At 37.6% G+C, this 19,339-nt stretch overlaps 1 protein-coding gene across 3 annotated transcripts in view; it reads left to right on the top strand.

The window, feature by feature from the left end:
• pard3bb (par-3 family cell polarity regulator beta b) overlaps nt 1-19,339 on the top strand; it is a 325,627-nt gene that overhangs the window by 166,477 nt on the left and 139,811 nt on the right. For all 3 annotated transcript variants that reach the window (XM_084121943.1, XM_084121945.1, XM_084121944.1), the window contains exons 13-16: nt 1,386-1,556; nt 9,447-9,579; nt 17,244-17,337; nt 17,765-17,853. In XM_084121943.1, coding sequence (XP_083978069.1) covers nt 1,386-1,556; nt 9,447-9,579; nt 17,244-17,337; nt 17,765-17,853 — 487 coding nt within the window. The remainder of the gene's footprint in view (nt 1-1,385; nt 1,557-9,446; nt 9,580-17,243; nt 17,338-17,764; nt 17,854-19,339) is intronic.

Raw genomic sequence — 19,339 nt, forward strand, 5'->3', positions numbered from 1 at the left:
TATATATACTAAAATAAATTTTGCACAAAAAGTATTCTCATCGCTTGATAAACTTAAGGTTGAGCCACTGTAGTCATTTGGACTATTTTAAACATTGTCTTTACTAACTTTCTAGGCCGACAATTTTCAATTTAAAGAAGCCTATGAAGGAGTGATCCAGCTCTCAGATTTAATCAAAAATATCTTAATTTGTGTTCCGAAGATGAACTAAAGTCTTACGGGGTTGGAACAACATGGGGGTGAGTAATTACTGACAGAATTTTCATTTTTGGGTGAACTAACTCTTTAAGTCTTAGTGTGGATGGAGTCACAGCAAAACATTCTGATTTACTTGATATCAAGCATTGTTACTTCATCATCTTTAGTTTGCAGAGTTCACTAATGATCAGCATCTTTGTCTGTATATCTGAGGCATTTTGCAAGTTCTTGCGTTAACCCTCATGTGACTCTCAGCTCTCTCCCTCACCCGGAGACAGAGGAAGCAGATCAGAGGCCTTTGCAGTGAAAACACTAATTAATATTAATTGTAATGAACTTTAGGGCTTTTTATATGCCATGTAATATGCATGCCTTATAATGTGCTTATACTGTACCAGAGAGACGGAGCTTCTGAATTGAGGGAAATGTACTCCTTGACAGCATGCCCCTATAGCCTCAACCGAGGATAATATGCCTTTGGAAAGCAGAGAGTTCTTGCAGAATGTGAGGAAATACATCAGAGATGTGATGAAAGTAGGACATTGTCAAGGTCTTCTGATGGACAAAAAAGCCCCAAATCCAGTTGTACATTAGCACTGGTCTTGGTGTAGTGTAATGGTTAAAGAGGTAGTGTCTGAGGATAGTAAACACATTAAGATAGAGGCTGTGGGAAATTAAGTTCTCTTTCATGTACTCACCCTTATGTTTTTGAAACCTTGCATTTTTTCTTATTGGATAAAAAATGTATCCTACTCAAACTCAGTTTTTGATGCTATTTTTTTTAATGTATGTGCATCTTGCCGTATCCATCCAGCAGTTTTTTTTATGTGATATCCCAAAATGCATATAAAAGTAGGTGGATGGAAACATAGCTATGACTGACTTTTTTATGTGAAAAAAAACAAAACATTGGACCCCATTGACTTCCATTGTATGGTTAACATATTGACACATGTCTCAAAATATGTTCCACTCATACAGGTTTGGAATGACATGAGGGAAATGATGACATAATTTTCATTTTTGGGGTTGAACTATCTTTAAGGCTCAAGGTTGGTAAGTGGAAGCTTGCTGGTTTGATTCACTGATGTGGAAGTTGCTGAAAGAAGTCAAAGCTCAAGCCACTGGCAATAGTCGTGCGACACTAAATAAAGATTCTGACATTTGATTCTGTCTTTTTTGCTTAGGATGGGCGTCTGCATATCAATGACCAACTGATTGCTGTCAATGGTGAACCGCTCTTGGGGAAGTCCAACCATGAAGCCATGGAGACCCTGCGGAGATCCATGTCCATGGAGGGGAACCTGAGAGGAATGATCCAGTTGGTGGTGCTCCGTGCTTTAGTACAACCTAACCAGGTATGTACTTACTTATAGAACACATTTAGCTTTGATCGTAGCACTCTTCTTCCTTCTCCTGCCCAAAACCTGCTTTTTACTGATTTCGTATGTTCCTATCTGGTCAGTTGGCAGTTGATCAGGTGGACTCCCAGTTGGTGGGCCCAAGACTGACCTTGTAAAGCTCCTTAGCCAAACTGGTGGGGAACTGGTTGAACTGTCTAACCATAACACAGTATGAGAAATTATTGGGGTTTTTTTTTATCTCACAGGTGTTCAGCAAATGCACATATGTATTTTTTTTCTAGCAAGATGACTGATATTCTCCTTGAATTTACACAGCAGCAGAATGTATTTGACAGTCTTGTTTTTATAGTGCTAAATACAAAGTTTGGTTATGAACCAGAGTGACAACTACATTATTTAACCAAACAACCTTTTCAAATCTTATAACCATATTTTGAGAGTGAATTTGGATAATGTGTATATGCAACAACAGTGAATGACTAGTCTGTCCCATCAAGCAGTGTTGCGATAGTGTTCATTGTGCATGTTCATGTTGGTTATTTGAAGTCAAGCCAATATGGATTAAGTGTGTCTGTTGTGTTCAGGCCCCTCATAATAAATAAATAAATAAATAACGTTTCCCCATGTTTTGATGTAGTACACCAGTGGTTCTCAAACTTTTTTGGCCATATACCCCTTTAAACCTTTAATAAATCTGCGCTTTTACTTTGGTTATGTATTCATTCAGATAGTATTCAAACTACTACCATAAGCTTTTGTTTGGACAGGACCGTTTGAGAGACCTGTTAGTAAATATGATTGTCAAACCCAATCACTGACTTTGTGATGAAGCCTCTTTGGAGTTGTATAATACTGCATTCCAACACAATGGTGTTTCTAGTTTTTATTGCCATGTGGTGCATTTATCTGTAAATTGATAGTTAAGTGATGGATAGGGTTAGGGTGTGCTCCTTTTTTCAGACTTGTAAATGCTTACTAGCATCAGATGATCTTGCAGGGCCACAGTTTAACACATTCACAATAAAGTTGAAATCTCCATGTCATTCCACCTCACTGGCACATTGATACTCCCATGCTAATATCACAATAAAGCAGCTTCCAGCCATTCAAACAATTGTGATACATCAGTCTAGACAAAAATAATGCGTGATTGTGTTTTAATGACTTCTACTTGACAAGCGTTTGTCGGTTTAAGACCGAGTGCAGACATATGCTCGCCATGTCATAAAAGCTAGTCAGAATGGCTGGTAATTGCCATTAGTTCTCCACATCCTTTAACTTTCTCCATCATTTCCTCTGTGTTGGTGGAATTCGCCTCCAGCGGGATGTTTTAGCCTTTTCTCCTCCCCTGCACCTGGGTTCGAGAGCGGCCATATGCTCACCCCAGGATTCCCTCTATATCTCACACATGCACACACACACGTGCTGACACACTCCACCCCAAGGCCTCCAACTGCTCTAAAGTGGTGTGTAATTAGGCTACACAAAGGAGCTGCCCCTCTGGCCGCATGGATTGATGGTTACTGGGGGCTCTTTGTTCAGGCTGACAGGCTGGGAGGAATGGGCATGGGTGTTATTGTGCTCATAAAATAAAGATTCATGTTTATTATGCTTTATGGGTTGTGGACGCCCCCGTCATGGCTGCCAATGGGACGCAGAATCGAGTCAGGGGCGATGGGGTGCCATTGACCCTAGTGTGTAGAGGTGGGATGAGATGCTAGTTGGTGGATGGAAGAAAGAAAAAAAAATCACGAATGGATGGGGGACAGATTGTGACTTTGTATAGGACCAGAGAGCTTGTTTCTGGGTTCAGATCGATAGATCATGGAAGCCAGATGCAGGAGAATGAAAGTTTGGTCCTGAGGTGAAATTAACATTGGACTGACGGTGAAATATTGCTCAGCATGCTTTTTGTACCACAAATAAGAGCTTTATCCTGTAATAAATGGGAGATTAGTTTCTACACCCACAAGGCACTAAGAGAATATATTGTTGAAGCTTTTATTTCTTTATATTATGCGGTTTGTACTATCTTAATAAATTTCGGCCTGTTGTAGCATTTTGATTCTTTCTAGCTCTAATAAATAAAGTCCAAAAAGTTATCTTCAAGCCTGGAGCCAGTTTTAATTCTTAACAGAATTCTTTTTTGTTAGTCTTTTCTCCAGAGTCTCTGTGAGCTTCTGGGAATAAACATGCTGATGTGTTCTAGCTTGAATCTGCTGTGTGTCCATGTCTCCTGACCTAACTTAGCTAATTATGGGCACTTCTTTAGAGACATCAAAGACAAGCTTCACACGCATACTCAGAATCCCAGTCCAGGTTTGGCTAATTCTCTGAAAAGTCATGAAAAAGCAGCCAAACTGTTAAAGAGGAAGAGAGGAGGAGGAAAGCATATTGCCTTGTTGGAAAGCTCCTGGAACAGCGTTTGAGTCTTTCTTCTTAAAAAAAAAAGAAGAAAAAAAAAGAAGAAAAAAAAAGGTACCTAAAAGCTTTTTTGGATGTGCTACCATGTAGAGTTGGGCGATGAATTTTCACGCTATTTTCGAGACGATTCTGTTGGTAATTTAAAAATAAGTGACATGGTGAAAATAGCAATGATTTTAATGACTTTTTATTTGGCCATTACATAGTTTTGTGATCCCTCATGAGTATTTTAAGAGCTTTAACACGACATTTTAATAGCATCTCTCATTTAAACCTCAGTTTTCGTGGGTGTTGGTAAGTGCATTTTCATGTCTGTGAATCAGTTCAATAAAATGATTCAAATAGAAGTTCTGATTCAAATAAACAAACATTTGCATGTTAATACTGGTGCATAAAAAAAATGCAATATATTACATTTAGTATATAATATTTATTTAAAATTGTGGTTATATATATAACTATATATATATATATATATATATATATATATATATATATATATATATATATATATATATATATATATATAAATATTTTTAACAAATATATATTTTTATTTATTTATTTCAGATATTTTAATAATCTGAAAAAAATAATAATAATACTGGAAATAATGTTTTTATGGAATTGTGCCATGGCAGCGTCATCTCTCTTCTCTCTTCAGACTAAACACTATTATACCACAGTCTGATCTAATCAATCCTTCTCACTGTTTCTCTCAGAGAGCCATCTAAACAACCCTGTCATAATCTCATTACAGCGTGGGCATTAATAATGAAAAGTAGCCCAGGGAGAGCCCACATGATCTGTGCCCTAGAGACTGTGCCAGAGGATCGCTGTGAAGTTTGCTGGTGCTGCAGGCGGTCGCTCAGACCTGCCAAGCCACTTTTGTCTTTAACAGCATGTTGAACTGTACGCTTTGTGATGCTGATTAAGACGTAAGTGGAGTCTGAGGAGTTTTTGTGAATGGGACCTCGAGCAGAGAGGTGTAGATGAGGCTAACAGACAGAGAGACCAGTGTCTGAGGATGGTGAACACATTAAGATAGAGGCTGTGGGAAATGACGTACCTTTCATCCCTTTGACCAGTGTCGTCTTGTGTCATTCTCAGCCTGTCTATACATTAAATACTGATTGACCTCTCGTCACAAAAAGCTTACTGGACCACAAACACAGAATGTTACCCAAATTGTGCTGGTTCATTCAGTTTAGCACGGTCCTAACCAGTAGGGTTGTGCAGAATTATGAATATAAAGCGACGTTAATAGGAAATACTATAATGATAACATTTTAATAATTGTTCTAATTCTAGGAGAATATGGAAGTCCACACCACAGCTTTGTTGGAATCACTTTCAGATTTTTTTTTTTTTTTTTTCTTCAGCTGATGAACGAGAAATACAGCCAATCAGAATCCACCCGACGTCAAGCATTAAAAGCAGCAGGCGACAAAACTGCAGCACACTTAAAGTAAATGGAACGTAAACAGAACCATTGCTGTGTATGCTAATATATATTTTTTTATAGTTTTTTTTTTTCTATTTATTGTTCTTGGTGTGTGCTATGAGTGTGAATATGAATTGAACTGGCCACACCTAATAGGAAGCTGAATTGGAATGACAAAGTTAGGAAAATAATTTACTAAGAAACAACAAATGCATTTTATTAGTCAGGAACACTAAGGTTTGCTCAAAAATGTTAACAAATTATGCTTTTTTTATTATGATTATTAAATGGAATACAGCCACAAATAATTTGGTTGCACAGCATTACAAAATGTTCACACATTTTCAGTTTTATAAGATAGATATTGACATAATTTTATTACATTATATACAAATTGTAAAAGTATATCAGAAAATTCCCTAGTTCTATATTTACAGTGGTTTTATTCATTTGAAATTTAAATTAGAATTTTGGTTTGCTGCCTTAATTTAGTTTACAAGGCATTCTCAATTCAATTCTGAATTCAGCTGCGAACTTCAAGACGTTGTTTGCTTTGCTTTGTTTTGGTTTCATCACAGTGAAATTTCATTGGTCCAAAATAGCTGTATGTTAAGCAATAAATATGTTATTTTGGGCTGAGTTTGTCACACCACACATTGACAGTTGTCCCAACTAGGTGCATTCTGGCCTTAACTAAAGGACTGTGGTCTTGTCCGGATGAGTTAGGAAACAACATTTCCATCCCAACATCCCTCCATCCACAGCATGAACCTCCTAAAACACTCTACACTACACTTTTTACACTCCCTCTTCTCAACCCCAACATTTCCTGTTAATTTTTATTGATTCAACAGCGTTTTCAGAATCTCATCCTCTCAAAATTGCAAGCTCTGTGTCCTCCTTTTTTTATTCTGATAAATATTATAAGGGAAATGGAAAAGTTGGCTGGGGAATCCTCATTGATCCCCTTCTGTAATCTCATTTAGTCCCCATCACTGTTTCCTATCCTGGCAGCCTGCGTTCTGTTCCCCACAGGCCACCTCCTCCACAGACCTGCTCTTACTGGCGCTGACATTAAAAGGGCCACATTATACACTTCTCTACCATCTGATTTTCCCCCAAAGTTACGTTTAAGATGACACTTAAGATGTTAGTCAAGCTTTCTTGCACCAAAGACACTACTAATTTAGTTCTACACAACAATTGTCCAGTATGTCTCTACAGTATTACAGCCTTTTGGTTTCCGCAACGGTCTGCGCACTGTCCGTGTGATGTCATTTTTGTCACCGGGAGGGTATGCTGTGAATATTGAGACAGAAAAGTCCACTTATATATGCAATATGCACAGTGGTGTACTGTGCAGTAGTCGAAGAAGAGTTTGTCAAAGAATTTGTCAGAACAACATGCTTTTCCAAGAACAGTAAACAAAGCAGCATATTTGTCATCCATTGTTCAAGCTTCCATTGTTTTTGTTTTGGTTCTTGTTAGGGCTGCACGATTTGGGGAAAATGTCATATTGCGATAATTGAGGTCAATGTTGCGATTGCGATATAATAAACAAATGGTTTCATGAGTCAACTTGCTTGGTTCTCAAGGAAAATAAATGCACACATGGATTAGTGATAATCTGCCTAAAGAAAAAAGTAGGGCTGTCAAAAGATTAATTGCGATTAATCGCATCCAAAATAAAAGTTTGTGTTTAAATAATATATGTGAGTGTACTGTGTATAATTAAATTTGTATCTAGAAATACACACACATGCATGTATATATTTAAGAAAAATGTGTTATTTATATATAAAAAAATTATATTTATATAAAATATAAATTATATATAAATATATACAGTATATGTATGCAAATATTTCTTAAATATATACATGCATGTGTGTGTATTTATATATACAAAATAATTATACACAGTACACACACATATATTATTTAAACACAAACTTTTATTTTGGATGTGATTAATCGCGATTAATCTTTTGACAGCCCTAGAAAAAAGTTCTTTAGTCAAGAGCAGTGAGTGTTTTTCTCTGTTCCCTTTGTTCTTTGATTAACTTTAGCGACAGATATAATTAGTGGCTACTGTGTACTGTCCCTTTAAGACCAGCCGCTGCTGTCAGAGACGCGGATCTCACACGCGCCTCATTCTCTCACGAGTCACAACTCTTCACGTTCATCATAAGACTACTCTTATGTTATGAAGATATTCGACAAAAAGACATTTTGGCATAATTGTGTGTGTTATTGTTCGTTCAAGCTGGAAAGAGAACTGTATTCTGGCATGCTGTTTTGTGCGCACGCACGATATCAGCGCGAGTCCACAGTCAGGACATTCACAGGCAATGCGTTCTTTTTTTCTTTTTTCTTATCGCGCATGAATGGTTTAAAAGCATTTGCATGAATAAGAGCGGGATCATGTAACACTAGCCAAAGGATGCCAAAAATTAACAGATGCTGCGTTAATTGCGTTAACAGCGCTAATTTGTTTATTTAATATAAAATCGCAGCATTTTGCGTCATATAATCGCGTAGGCTTGACATCGCGATTGCGATATGATTAATCGTGCAGCACTAGTTCTTGTTCTAAACTTTGCATGCAATGGTGGATCTGTTTCTTTTCTTCTATCTTTCCGAGCGAATGTCCTGTAAATGATACGACTCAGTGCTGCCCTCTGGCGATTGGTAGAATATGAAAAAGCAATTGTCGAACGCGTCCGTCTGTGGTTGAGTGAACTTTGAAAGCTCTGCAGACACGACTACGCGCGAGAAGGAGCGGAACGTGGAAAATGAAAGATACCCGGGCTTTTAGCGTTTAATTTAAACAGACTGTTTTTGCTGCTGTACTAAGGCTGGAATATAATACACAACTTTTACACAGATTTTTGCCCTGATTTGCAGTCTGGATGTATTGGTGCTAGTTTCCAAAAGTCAGAGCCAGTCTGCAGATTTTGGGCAGTCGCGGTTGACAGATTTCACAGAAAATCACGTAGTGTATGATGGACGCGGATTCTGAATTTTTTTGCTTCACAGACTGACATGTTTGAACAATTTAATTCGTCATGCATCTCATAGCAGCGAAGTCCATGTTTCTGCGCTAGTTTGTGTTCAGAACGACTTGAAAGCCGGGTGTGATCCACACTTGTTTAGTGTATGATGCCAAGTTTTTCCTCTGTAGCCATTTTAAAAGTTGGCAAGTGTATGATGCCTAGTGTTTTTAAATCTGTTCAGATTTTGAAAGTCATGTAGTATATTCCAGCCTTTAGTCTTCTACATATTGCCCGGTCACCTCAGCCAATACTTAACATTAAAACATGAATGTTTAAACATAACAGTGCTGAACAGGTGCCCTCTATTCCAGTGGAGACATGACTTCTTGGCCTTCTCCATAATTGCTGTTTTCAGACCTTCATACCCTCAGGTCCTTAAAAAAAAATCGTACACACACAATTTATTTACAATATTTTATGCGAGCAGTTTGCTTTCCTAATGATCCACAGTTAGCCAAATGCCGGCAACGTGCAGCATCCGAACAGGCCATTAGAAGACCCATCTGATGCGCTGCACCCTGTCTCTCTCCAGCATTCCAAATCTGCCAATCGAATTAACATATTTCATAGTGGCGCTTCAGGCCTGGGGGCAAGATAATGAAATGAATTACCATTCTGTTTTTTTTTTTCTTCTCTCTTGGGGAAAGAGACAGAAAATCTGTAACATCTGTGTGAGTGGCTTAAATCCTTCATGCCACTGACATCTAGACTAATCAGATGAATTAAGAGCTCTTCCAGGAGCAGATTCTTGCGCCGTTTTCATCTCTTTGTTCTCTTCCTTCCTCCAAAACCTGAGTCTCAATGTGGTATTTGTTTTGTGATGAATGCCGAAGCCGGCGTAACGATCGGCCTGCTATTTGAAAGTCTACCTATGCCGGCGCTCAGATTTGCCTCTTCTGTTTCCATAATTCACAAGCAAAATCGATACGGTGACACGGCTTCTCTCATTTTCTCTCGCAGGAGTTCCAGGAAGCACGGCGAATTCTCAATCGATCCTTTGATAGCTGCGTGGGACAGGCAGGGCACCTCGGCCAATCAGACGGCAGCGCTCAGCCCCCCATGGTGATGAACAGCATCTATGAGCGATGCGCGGGTGAGTGATGGGCCCGCTGTGTCTTTATCTCACAGTCGCTCCGTGCGGGAATGAGACTTTCAAGGAGAAGGCCACCCAGATATCTAGTGCTAATATATATTCTGTCGTCTGCAGCGCATTTGCTTGCGGATTGCCTGTTCATCAGCTAGACTGATAAAGTTTGACTTTTCATTTTGACTTAAATGTGGTCAAAACTAATTTTGATATCTGAAAACACAACATGGCTAATTTGTGACTTGACAAAAGCATTAAATTGATCAAAAGTTAGAGTAAAGATGTGTATTGTTACAAAATTGTTTCTATTTGAAACAAATGCTTTTTTTTTTACTTTGTATTCATCAAAGAATCCTTAGAAAAAGAACCTATCACGGTTTCCACAAAAATATTAAGCAGCACAACTGTTTTCAACATTGGTAATAATCAGAAATGATTTTTGAGCAGCAAATCAGCTTATTAGAATGATTTCTGAAGAATAATGTGACACTGAAGACTGGAGTAATGATGCTGAAACATCACAGGAATAAATTACATTTTAAAATATATTCAAATAGAAAACTGTTATTTTAAATTGTAATAATAATAATAATTTTCACAATATTAGTTTTACTGTATTTTTGATCAAATAAATGTAGCCTTGGTGAGCATGGGGAGCTTCTTTCAAAAACATAAAAAAATGTTACCTACCCCAAACTTTTGAACGGTTATATATTTCTGTCAATTTTGGATAAATTTAGGCAATAATAGATATTTACTTGAACATGATAATTTCTACTGATTACATTTATATTACCTTTGCCATCATCTAATTAATCTTTAAGACATTAATAATTAATTAACAGTTAAATGTGATCTAGCAAATTTGAAAATGAATATCTATTATTGCCTAATTTTCATACTGTACATTACACTGTAATGTTGTGAATCCTAAATTCACTTGTATCGTTTAAAATTACTGATTTTACACTTTTAGTGTTTTAGTGTATTATATTTAAGCAAAATTGTGTACATTTTTTATTAATTGGTCATTTATCGATTATCAAACATAACATGAAAATAATTATCAGCTTATCAGTGCCTTATCAGCGCAGGCATAATATTAATAATAGCATTTAATATCAGCATTTTTATTCTATGGATTGAGTTGCCTCATGAGGGCTGAAATATATTGAGGCCTTTTTAAATACCGTTAACTAGGTTTTGTGACAGAGCAGTCTGTCCATGTGCCATACTGGAAATGTGTTTGTACATGAATGTCTGTCACTATCGATACAGTGTGGTTGTCATACATGCGCTATCTTTCTTTGTCTTTCTTTCGCTCTCTTTCATGCCTGGAAAGACTCTTTTATCACAGCTGTATTAAGAACTGGAAGTTTAACTCGTCTGAGAATTGGGGCACATTTGCAATTCTTTTCATGTGAAATGCCTATGTGCATAGCCTGTCGTTTGGACCATCCCTTTAACCGAACATGAAAGAGTAACACTCCTCCTGCAGGATTTCAACACAACTAAAGACAGGCAGATCGAGAGAGAAAGAGAGGGGCTTAAAATGGAGCTGCCTGCTTTACTCGTCTGCCGCTTTTTCCAGAGGAGCGCATTTCGCACACACTGTACTCATTGGGATTCCCAATGAGCACAATGCTAGGAAATAAAACAAATAGTCCAATATCAGCTGCATCAGCTTCATATCTCCCCCTCCCTGACACCTCACGCTTCTGCACCGTTGTTTATTTCCTTGATAGACCGATGCTCTCACGTTCATGAATATATGCAGTTCAAAAAATATTCCTTTCTGACAGGAAGTGGTTCTAGGTACGGTTGTCTCCTAAGCACAGAAAATATGACAGCAAGGAGAGCGGGAAAAAAGGAAACTGTGATTGTGTGTTTGCGTTGGTTTCTCTCGCCCCTGACCTTGAAATCATTAAGTTGATGCGCGCTTTATCTAGGCCATGTTTCCACAGGAGCAACAGTAATGCGGTCCGCTCGCTTCGTAGCGTAACAAACAATTTAAAATGCATAATGCCCTCATCAAGTGCGTTACGTGCTGATTTCTTTTTGTTTGTTTTTTTAGCGTGGCATATCCATTTGGGCTGAGGGAAGTAATTTACTGGTAGTTGTTTGAGCTGTAAATGAAAGCTAATGATTTCGTACATATGTATGTGTATTGTGTTTGCTTTTGAAGTGGTGCTTCTCGGGAGAATCGCTCTAATTATAACCCTGGATAGCAGTGGGCCGGGAGCTGAGGAGAGGGCGGAAGTGTGGGATGATATGAATATTACTGTTTCTGAACTCTGTCCATCTCTGGTGTGGGACGAGTTTATCTCTGCCCTCTAACGCCTTCATGAGAAGATGAACTTTGAGTTTATGGAGTTTAAATTAGGAATATTTTTGTTTATTTGCTTTATCTCTGCCCTTTTTTGTTATCCTTAGCAAAAAGCACTGTACTTGCAGTGATGTATCTGATGATAATACTATTTATTTTATGCATGGTACCAAATGATTGCCATATATAAGAAGTAAGACGAAAGAAAGACGATACGTTGCGTGTCTGATTGGAATGCATGGGCAGCTAAATGTGTTTATGCGCATATGCATAGCTCCAAAAATAACTCAAATAATTGTTTGAAAGGTTCACTTATCTCTAGTTCCTTGTATGCCTTCTGTTGGAAACCATAGCTATTTGTGGTGACACATGTCAAAGTCTTGGATCTCACTCGGCGGCCATCTTGACTTCTCCCCTCATCAGTTATTTCTAGCCATGCTAGTCCAGTTCCCATCTACTTGAATGGGAAAAGAAAATGGGAACTATCTACATTTTTTGGTAACATTCCTAACTGCACATGTACATCTATTTTTAGTTAAATAGACATTTAGCTTTTTAGAGATACTTATCTGATGTTTGGGCACAATTGATGTTTTCCAGGTGATCTTCCTAGTGATCTTTAAAAAGTAAATGTGTTATCTGGGATATGTCAAATCCCCAACAAAATTGAGCTTTTTGCTGTAGCTCCAATCCTGCTAAAAGTTCAAATCATGCAAAAAACAAAACAAAAAACCCCCCAGTATTTTTCATTAGTATTTGGTTCAGCTAATGCACATGTGTTTTGTAGAGTAATTTAGACTATAGTAATTAGAGAAATTTGATGACTTTGCCAAGGCAATTGTCTTTTAACTAAAAACTAATCTAAAAGATGTGACTTCAATTACGACATCTGCTCTACTGAGAATTATTTTTTATTTTTTTACACAAAATATTTGTATGGCAGTAAATGCCTCATGTTGTCATACTGTAGTAATACTCATGCAGCAAAGCCTTCCCTGTTCCGCTTACTGTCATTATGAATATTGTACGCAGATGTGACATATTAAATCTGTCCAGTGTCTGTGGTAATAGATTCATACCCAGCCTTCTCAGAGAGAAACATGGCTTTTATTTCAGTTAATGTTTTACATAAGAAGGTGTTTTGCTATTGCAGGCTAGAGGTCTGGTAGCCCACTCCGTTTAGGATTAATAACCCTGTTTTAGCTGGAAGAGCCATTGATCCATCATCCTCTGAAGGAACAACTTATTTCATTTCGGCTACGCCACACTTTAGCAGATAAATAATCGTGAGTGTGTATGGCTGCAAATGTGTGTACGTGTGTTCGTGTGCAATACACATCCATTTTTTCCATTCACTCCAACATCAGTTCATCTCTCAAGTGCGTGCATGTTCATGTGTGTGTGCAAGCGTGCACGCATGCATCTGTGCACATGATGTATTATGGCAGTTGTGCAGCACACAAACAGATGAGATATATAATACTAATAAGCAGTCATCCCAGTGCAGTCTGATGAGTAATGATGAAGTTCTGCTGGGTGGGGCGCTCTGATCTATGTGATTGTCAGGACCGATATCCAGCTCCACTTCGCCAAAACACAGACACTCCATCAAGGAGACAGAGAACAACGTGCTATCCATATCCCAGCAACCTACAGGAAGAAGTTAAAAATCGTACATTTTTGTGTTATTGAACTTTATTGAATATTTTTTATCTTTTTTTTAAATTAACAATTGGCATGTTTTTGTTTGTTCTAAATCAAATTGTTTAAATACTTCATATATGTTTTTTTTTTCTTTTTTTTCACAGCCAGCATACACTCTGTTAGCTGCCATATGCAGTTGACTGTACTAAAGGAAAGTATGTAGGAAATGATTACAAGAGGTCTCCGGAACTGTTCATGAGTGTGTTCACACTGTAGATTGTCTATAAATTGCGTTTGCTAAGTGTCTGGGAATCTGAGGCATTTGTTTTGAATTCTACATGGTTGGCTCTCAGACAAAGACCTCCAGCCTTTGTTTCGGTTCTGCACTATTTGGCCTAACAGACATTAACAAGGTCTTTGTGTCTTTGTCATGTGGGGCTTTAGATACAGTAGTTGAAAACAACATTAACTAGATAATGAGAATTCTGGGTAATTCTCATATACTGTCCTTGAGTGATACACACACACTCAGAAACAGCTCATTGTGTCTTTTTCTGCAGCAGGTGGTTTTAGAGAGCCAGGCAACAGTAGTGTGTAGTCTGTTTAGGCAAATGAGACATGAACCGAGTGCACACTCACTGCATCATCCTGCTAACTGTGCTTCCTGTTTCATTCATCTCCTCTACACATTCTGTTGTGCTGTTTGTTTCATCATTTGAAGCTGCTAACACTGTATATATCACACAAACAAATATATAGACTCATTAACAATCACTATTTAACTCTCTTCTTCCATTAGTGGATTTAATTTTCAGTTTAGTAGGTTTTATTAGCATTGAATAAATGGACTTACATATAGTGAAAATAGGGGTATAAGCATTTTGCACTTTTTTATTTACAATACCGTTCAAAGTTTTGTGATAATTTTTTGAAAGAAAATTAATAACAAATTGAAAGAAATTAATACTTCTATTCAGCAAGGATGCAAGAAATTGAACAAAAGTGACAAAAGGAATGTATAATGTTACAAAAGGTTTTTTTTCTAAATAAATGCTGTTCTTTTTCTATTTTCTAATGCTGTTCTTTTCTAAGTTTTCATTCATCAAATAATCATGATAACAACCATTATTAATAATTGCATTTAATTATAATAATATAATTTATTTTCAGCTTTGCACCACATACATAAATTATATAATTTAAAGTGTATTAAATTGGAAAACCATTATTTTGAAATTATAATAATATTTCACAATATTACTGTTTTTTATTATTTTTTTCTGTATTTTTGATCAAATAAATGCAGGCTTGATGAGCATAAGAGACTTTTCAAAAACAGTAAAAATAGTAAAGTTTCCGAACTTTTGACCGGAACTGTATACAGTGCATCCGGAAAGTATTCACAGCGCTTCACTTTTTCCACATTTTATTATGTTACAGCTTTATTCCGAAATGGATTAAATTCATTATTTTCCTCAAAATTCTTCAAACAATTCCCCATAATGACAATGTGACAGAAGTTTGTTTGAAATCTTTGCAAATTTATTAAAAATAAAAAACGAAAAAAATCACATGTACATAAGTATTCACAGCCTTTGCTCAATAATTTGTTGAAGCACCTTTGGCACCAATTACAACCTCAAGTTCTTTTGAGTATGATGCTAAAAGCTTGGCACATCTATTTTTGGGGCAGTTTCTCCCATTCTTCTTTGCAGAACCTCTCAAGCTCCATCAGGTTGGATGGGTGCACAACGTCGGTGCACAGCCATTTTCAGATCTCTCCAGAGATGTTCAATCGGGTTCAAGTCTGGGCTCTGGCTGGGCCACTCAAGGACATTCACAGAGTTGTCCCTTAGCCACTCCTTTGTTATCTTGGCTTTGTGCTTAGGATCGTTGTCCTGTTGGAAGATGAACCGTTGCCCCAGTCTGAGGACCAGAGCTCTCTGGAGCAGGTTTTCATCAAGAATATCCCTGTACATTGCTGCATTCATCTTCCCCTCGATTCTGACTAGTCTCCCAGTTCCTGCCGCTGAAAAACATCCCCACATCATAATGCTGCCACCACCATGCTTCACTGTAGGGATGGTATTGGCGAGGTGATGAGCGGTGCCTAGTTTCCTTCAGACATGACGCTTGCCATTCAGGCCAAAGAGTTAAATTTTTGTTTCTCATGGTCTGAGAGTCCTTCAGGTGCCTTTTGGCAAACTCCAGGCCGGCTGTCATGTGCCTTTTACTGAGGAGTGGCTTCCGTCTGGCCACTCTACCATACAGGCCTGATTCCGCAGAGATGGTTGTTCTTCTGAAAGGTTTTCCTCTCTCCACAGAGAAACGCTGGAGCTCTGTCAGAAGGCGCGTTTCCATTAGAGATTTTTTTCTAAATGTCGACAAAAAAGTATTGCGAAATGACGGCGTTTCTATTAACCGATGTTATGCGACTAAAACTTCATCTTTCCTCTAGCGATAAGTAAAATCATTCCAAAAACCATGGCAACGGACGTTGGTAGGTTTATGTACTATATCCCAGCCACTGCACTAGCCATTATTATTAATTGAAGGAGACGTATGTGTGTTTTCCAAGCATTAATGGTAAGGAACGACCCTTATCATACTTGTGAGCGGCACATATGAGGTGTTTCTGGGTGTTTCTCCCTCATATCTGCTTTTAGGTCTTGATTGTGGCATTTATTTGAGGTTTAGAATCCAGTATTCCTTTAATTCTTTTGTCTTATATGAATTTAATAAAGAACTCTGTCTCGTATTCTGTCCAAACATACCGCGTCATCTACGTCAGGTGACCTGTAAATGCGCAAAAACTGTTTCCATTGCAGTTTTGCAAAATATTTATTTTTCGAATTGCCGTTTCCATTGGGCGTATTTTCAATTCGCAATTTCAATTTGCGCAATTTGAAGGGTAATGGAAACGTGGCTAGAGTGACCATCAGGTTCTTGGTCACCTCCCTGACCTAAGGCCCTTCTCCCCCGATCGCTCAGTTTGGCCGGGCGGCCAGCTCGTCCTGGGCTCACCTGGAAAAGTGAAGCGCTGTGAATACTTTCCAGATGCACTGTATATACTGTAAAATGGATCATTGTAGGCAAGGCAAGGCAAGGCAAGTTTATTTATATAGCACATTTCATACACAATGGCAATTCAAAGTGCTTTACATAGAAGAAATTAAAATAATAAAAAGAAATAAGAATAATTAAAACAGAATAGTAGAATAAATCACAAAAGAAATTGATTTTTCAAATAAATAAACTAATAAATAATTAATAGTAATAGTAATAGTAACATTAAACAAGACTAATTAAGAAGGATAAAGATGAAAAATAGGAATAAATGTGCCAGTAATAGTAATTATATACATATGTTTAGTTATAGAGCCACAGTCTCTGTCTGTCAGGCACACACACACATTCTTACAAGCTTAACCAAGCTTAGAGAAAAATCAAGTCAATCCGAAGCCCCCGTCCCGTTATCATAGGAGTGTAAGATCATTAAAGGTGAGTGGAGATTGTAGTGTGTTGGAGCTGATAATGGTCTCCATCTCTGTCTGTCTGTGTCAGCGCTGGAGCCAGACTTTCACCTCTCTCCACCGCTGGCCTGACCCCAGCAGACCCCTCTTAAATGAGCCTGCATAATATTTCCACAGAGCTCTAATGATTGCTTTTCTCTCTCTGTGGTTTGCTCATTCTCTCACAGTTTCAAATGGGGGATATGGTCACATGGAAGAGGGGGATGATGAAGGCTTCGCCGCTAATCCTCATAGACAGGACAGCCTGAAGCTCCAGCAGAGGTAACATGGATTTGCCTTGGACCAAATTTGATAAACACGTCTCTTTTTCCTTGTAGGGATTGTCGATTAGTCGATTCATTTTGACACCACTTGGTCACGAGGCTTGAATTTTTGTCAATACATGGCAAAAGCAGGAGGATACTTCCTCTGTCAACAAACTGTATCCCAGTATAGCTATGTAAATATTAATTTTGAAATATACGCCAAATACTGTTTGTGGTGTGAGTTGGTCTGAGTTAATTTTTAGTGTTCACAATCCATAATTCTTTCAAACCATCCTGAAACTAATCGAGTGTTATAAGCAGTGACTCTATACTGTTGAACAGAGATACTGAAGAAATGCATATATGTCCTGTGTGTCTGTGTCTCTGTCTCTCTGTGTGTGTGTGTGTGTGTGTGTGTGTGTGTGTGTGTGTGTGTGTTCCAGTCTGAGTTCAGGTCTTCATTCAGCTGACACTTCTTTGACTGACGGAGTTCAGCAGAATCATGTGAAGTCTTCTAAGAGCATGGATCTGGGTAAGACATTCAAGTTATTATGCAATTTCTCCATAATTATTTTTCTGTCTGCGTTCTCTCCATCATTTCCTGCCATTTCTATACTGCCCTATCAACATAAATGACAAAAAGTATAACATTTTTGGAAAACTCTGAATACACTTGCCAAAAAACTCACGAAAAAACAAAAATCTTAAAATTAAGGTAACAAATATGTTAACAAATAAGTTGACACGTTTATATAGTATACAGTGTACACTACCATTAAAAATGTTGAGGTCAGTAATTTATTTTTGAAAGAAATTAAAACTTTTATTCAGCTTTGTCATCACATGAATAAAATACATTTTAAAATGCATTCAAATAAAAAATAGTTATGGTAATATTTCACAAAATACTATTTTTACTGGTTTTTTTTGTTTGTTTGTTTTTTATTAAATAAATGCAGTGACCCCAAACTTTTGAACTGTTTTGTTCATGTCAAAGAGATCTTTTAGCTTTCCTGTTTTTGCTGATAATTATTTGTTCAACTTAAACCTGTTTCTTATAAAGGTACCAGCCCCTGCCAAATTTAATTTACTCTAAAGCTAATCTCGACTTCCACTGACGCTTGGCGAGTGCAAATATTGGACCCCGTGTGATAATGAGTGTGTTTAATCGATGATGTGTGTGTTTGATGTCTTACGGTCCATTCACACCAAGAACGAGAACTATGAAGATAACTATAACGATAACTTTATTAGCATCCACACCAGCAGACATGCAGTGTTGCCAAGTCCTCAGTTTTTTTTGCGGAATTGTGCTTCTTTTACACTGTTGTCGTGGGTGGGTTGTTTCTTTAGTCCACGGGTTGAAGCAGTTGGGATAGTTTTGGCCGTGATGGGACTGGTTTTGTCATGCAAACCTGGCAAGCCTGATTCTAAGCGCGCACTGCAGAATTGTCGTCTGCCATTTTTAATGCTTGAGCTCTTAAAGCAGGATGGATTCTGATTGGCTGTCAGTGTTTTAATGGTTCATCGTTCTGAAAGTGTTTCCATCAATATCGTTTCACTTTGCCGTCATCGTTATAATTGTGGTGTGGACTCTGTTATTCTTTTATATTTAGAAAGATGCTTAGAACTATATATTTATTGTTATCATTGCAGTTATCATCCTTGGTGTAAACAGGCCTTTACTCTGTGTGTGCCGTCTTCTGGTCCTCTCCGTCGGGCCTCCAGTTCTTCATAGGCCGGAGCTGCTCCCTCTCTGCAAGCCTGAATAAATTACATTTTAAAACATATTCAAAAAGATAGCAGTCATTTTAAATTGTAACAATATTTCACAATATTACTGGTTTTTACTGAATTTTTTATCAAATAAATGGAGCCTTGGAGAGCATAAGAGACGTCTTTGAAAGAAATGAAAAGGTCTTACTGACCCCAAAGTTTCAAATGTTATATTCTATATGTTTGACACAAATTGAATTCCATAATGTACCTTTGAGTGGATTCCATATATATAAAACAGT

Source organism: Abramis brama, assembly GCF_963993115.1.
Source record: "Abramis brama genome assembly, chromosome: 8".
In the NCBI taxonomy this organism is placed as follows: Eukaryota; Metazoa; Chordata; class Actinopteri; order Cypriniformes; family Leuciscidae; genus Abramis; species Abramis brama.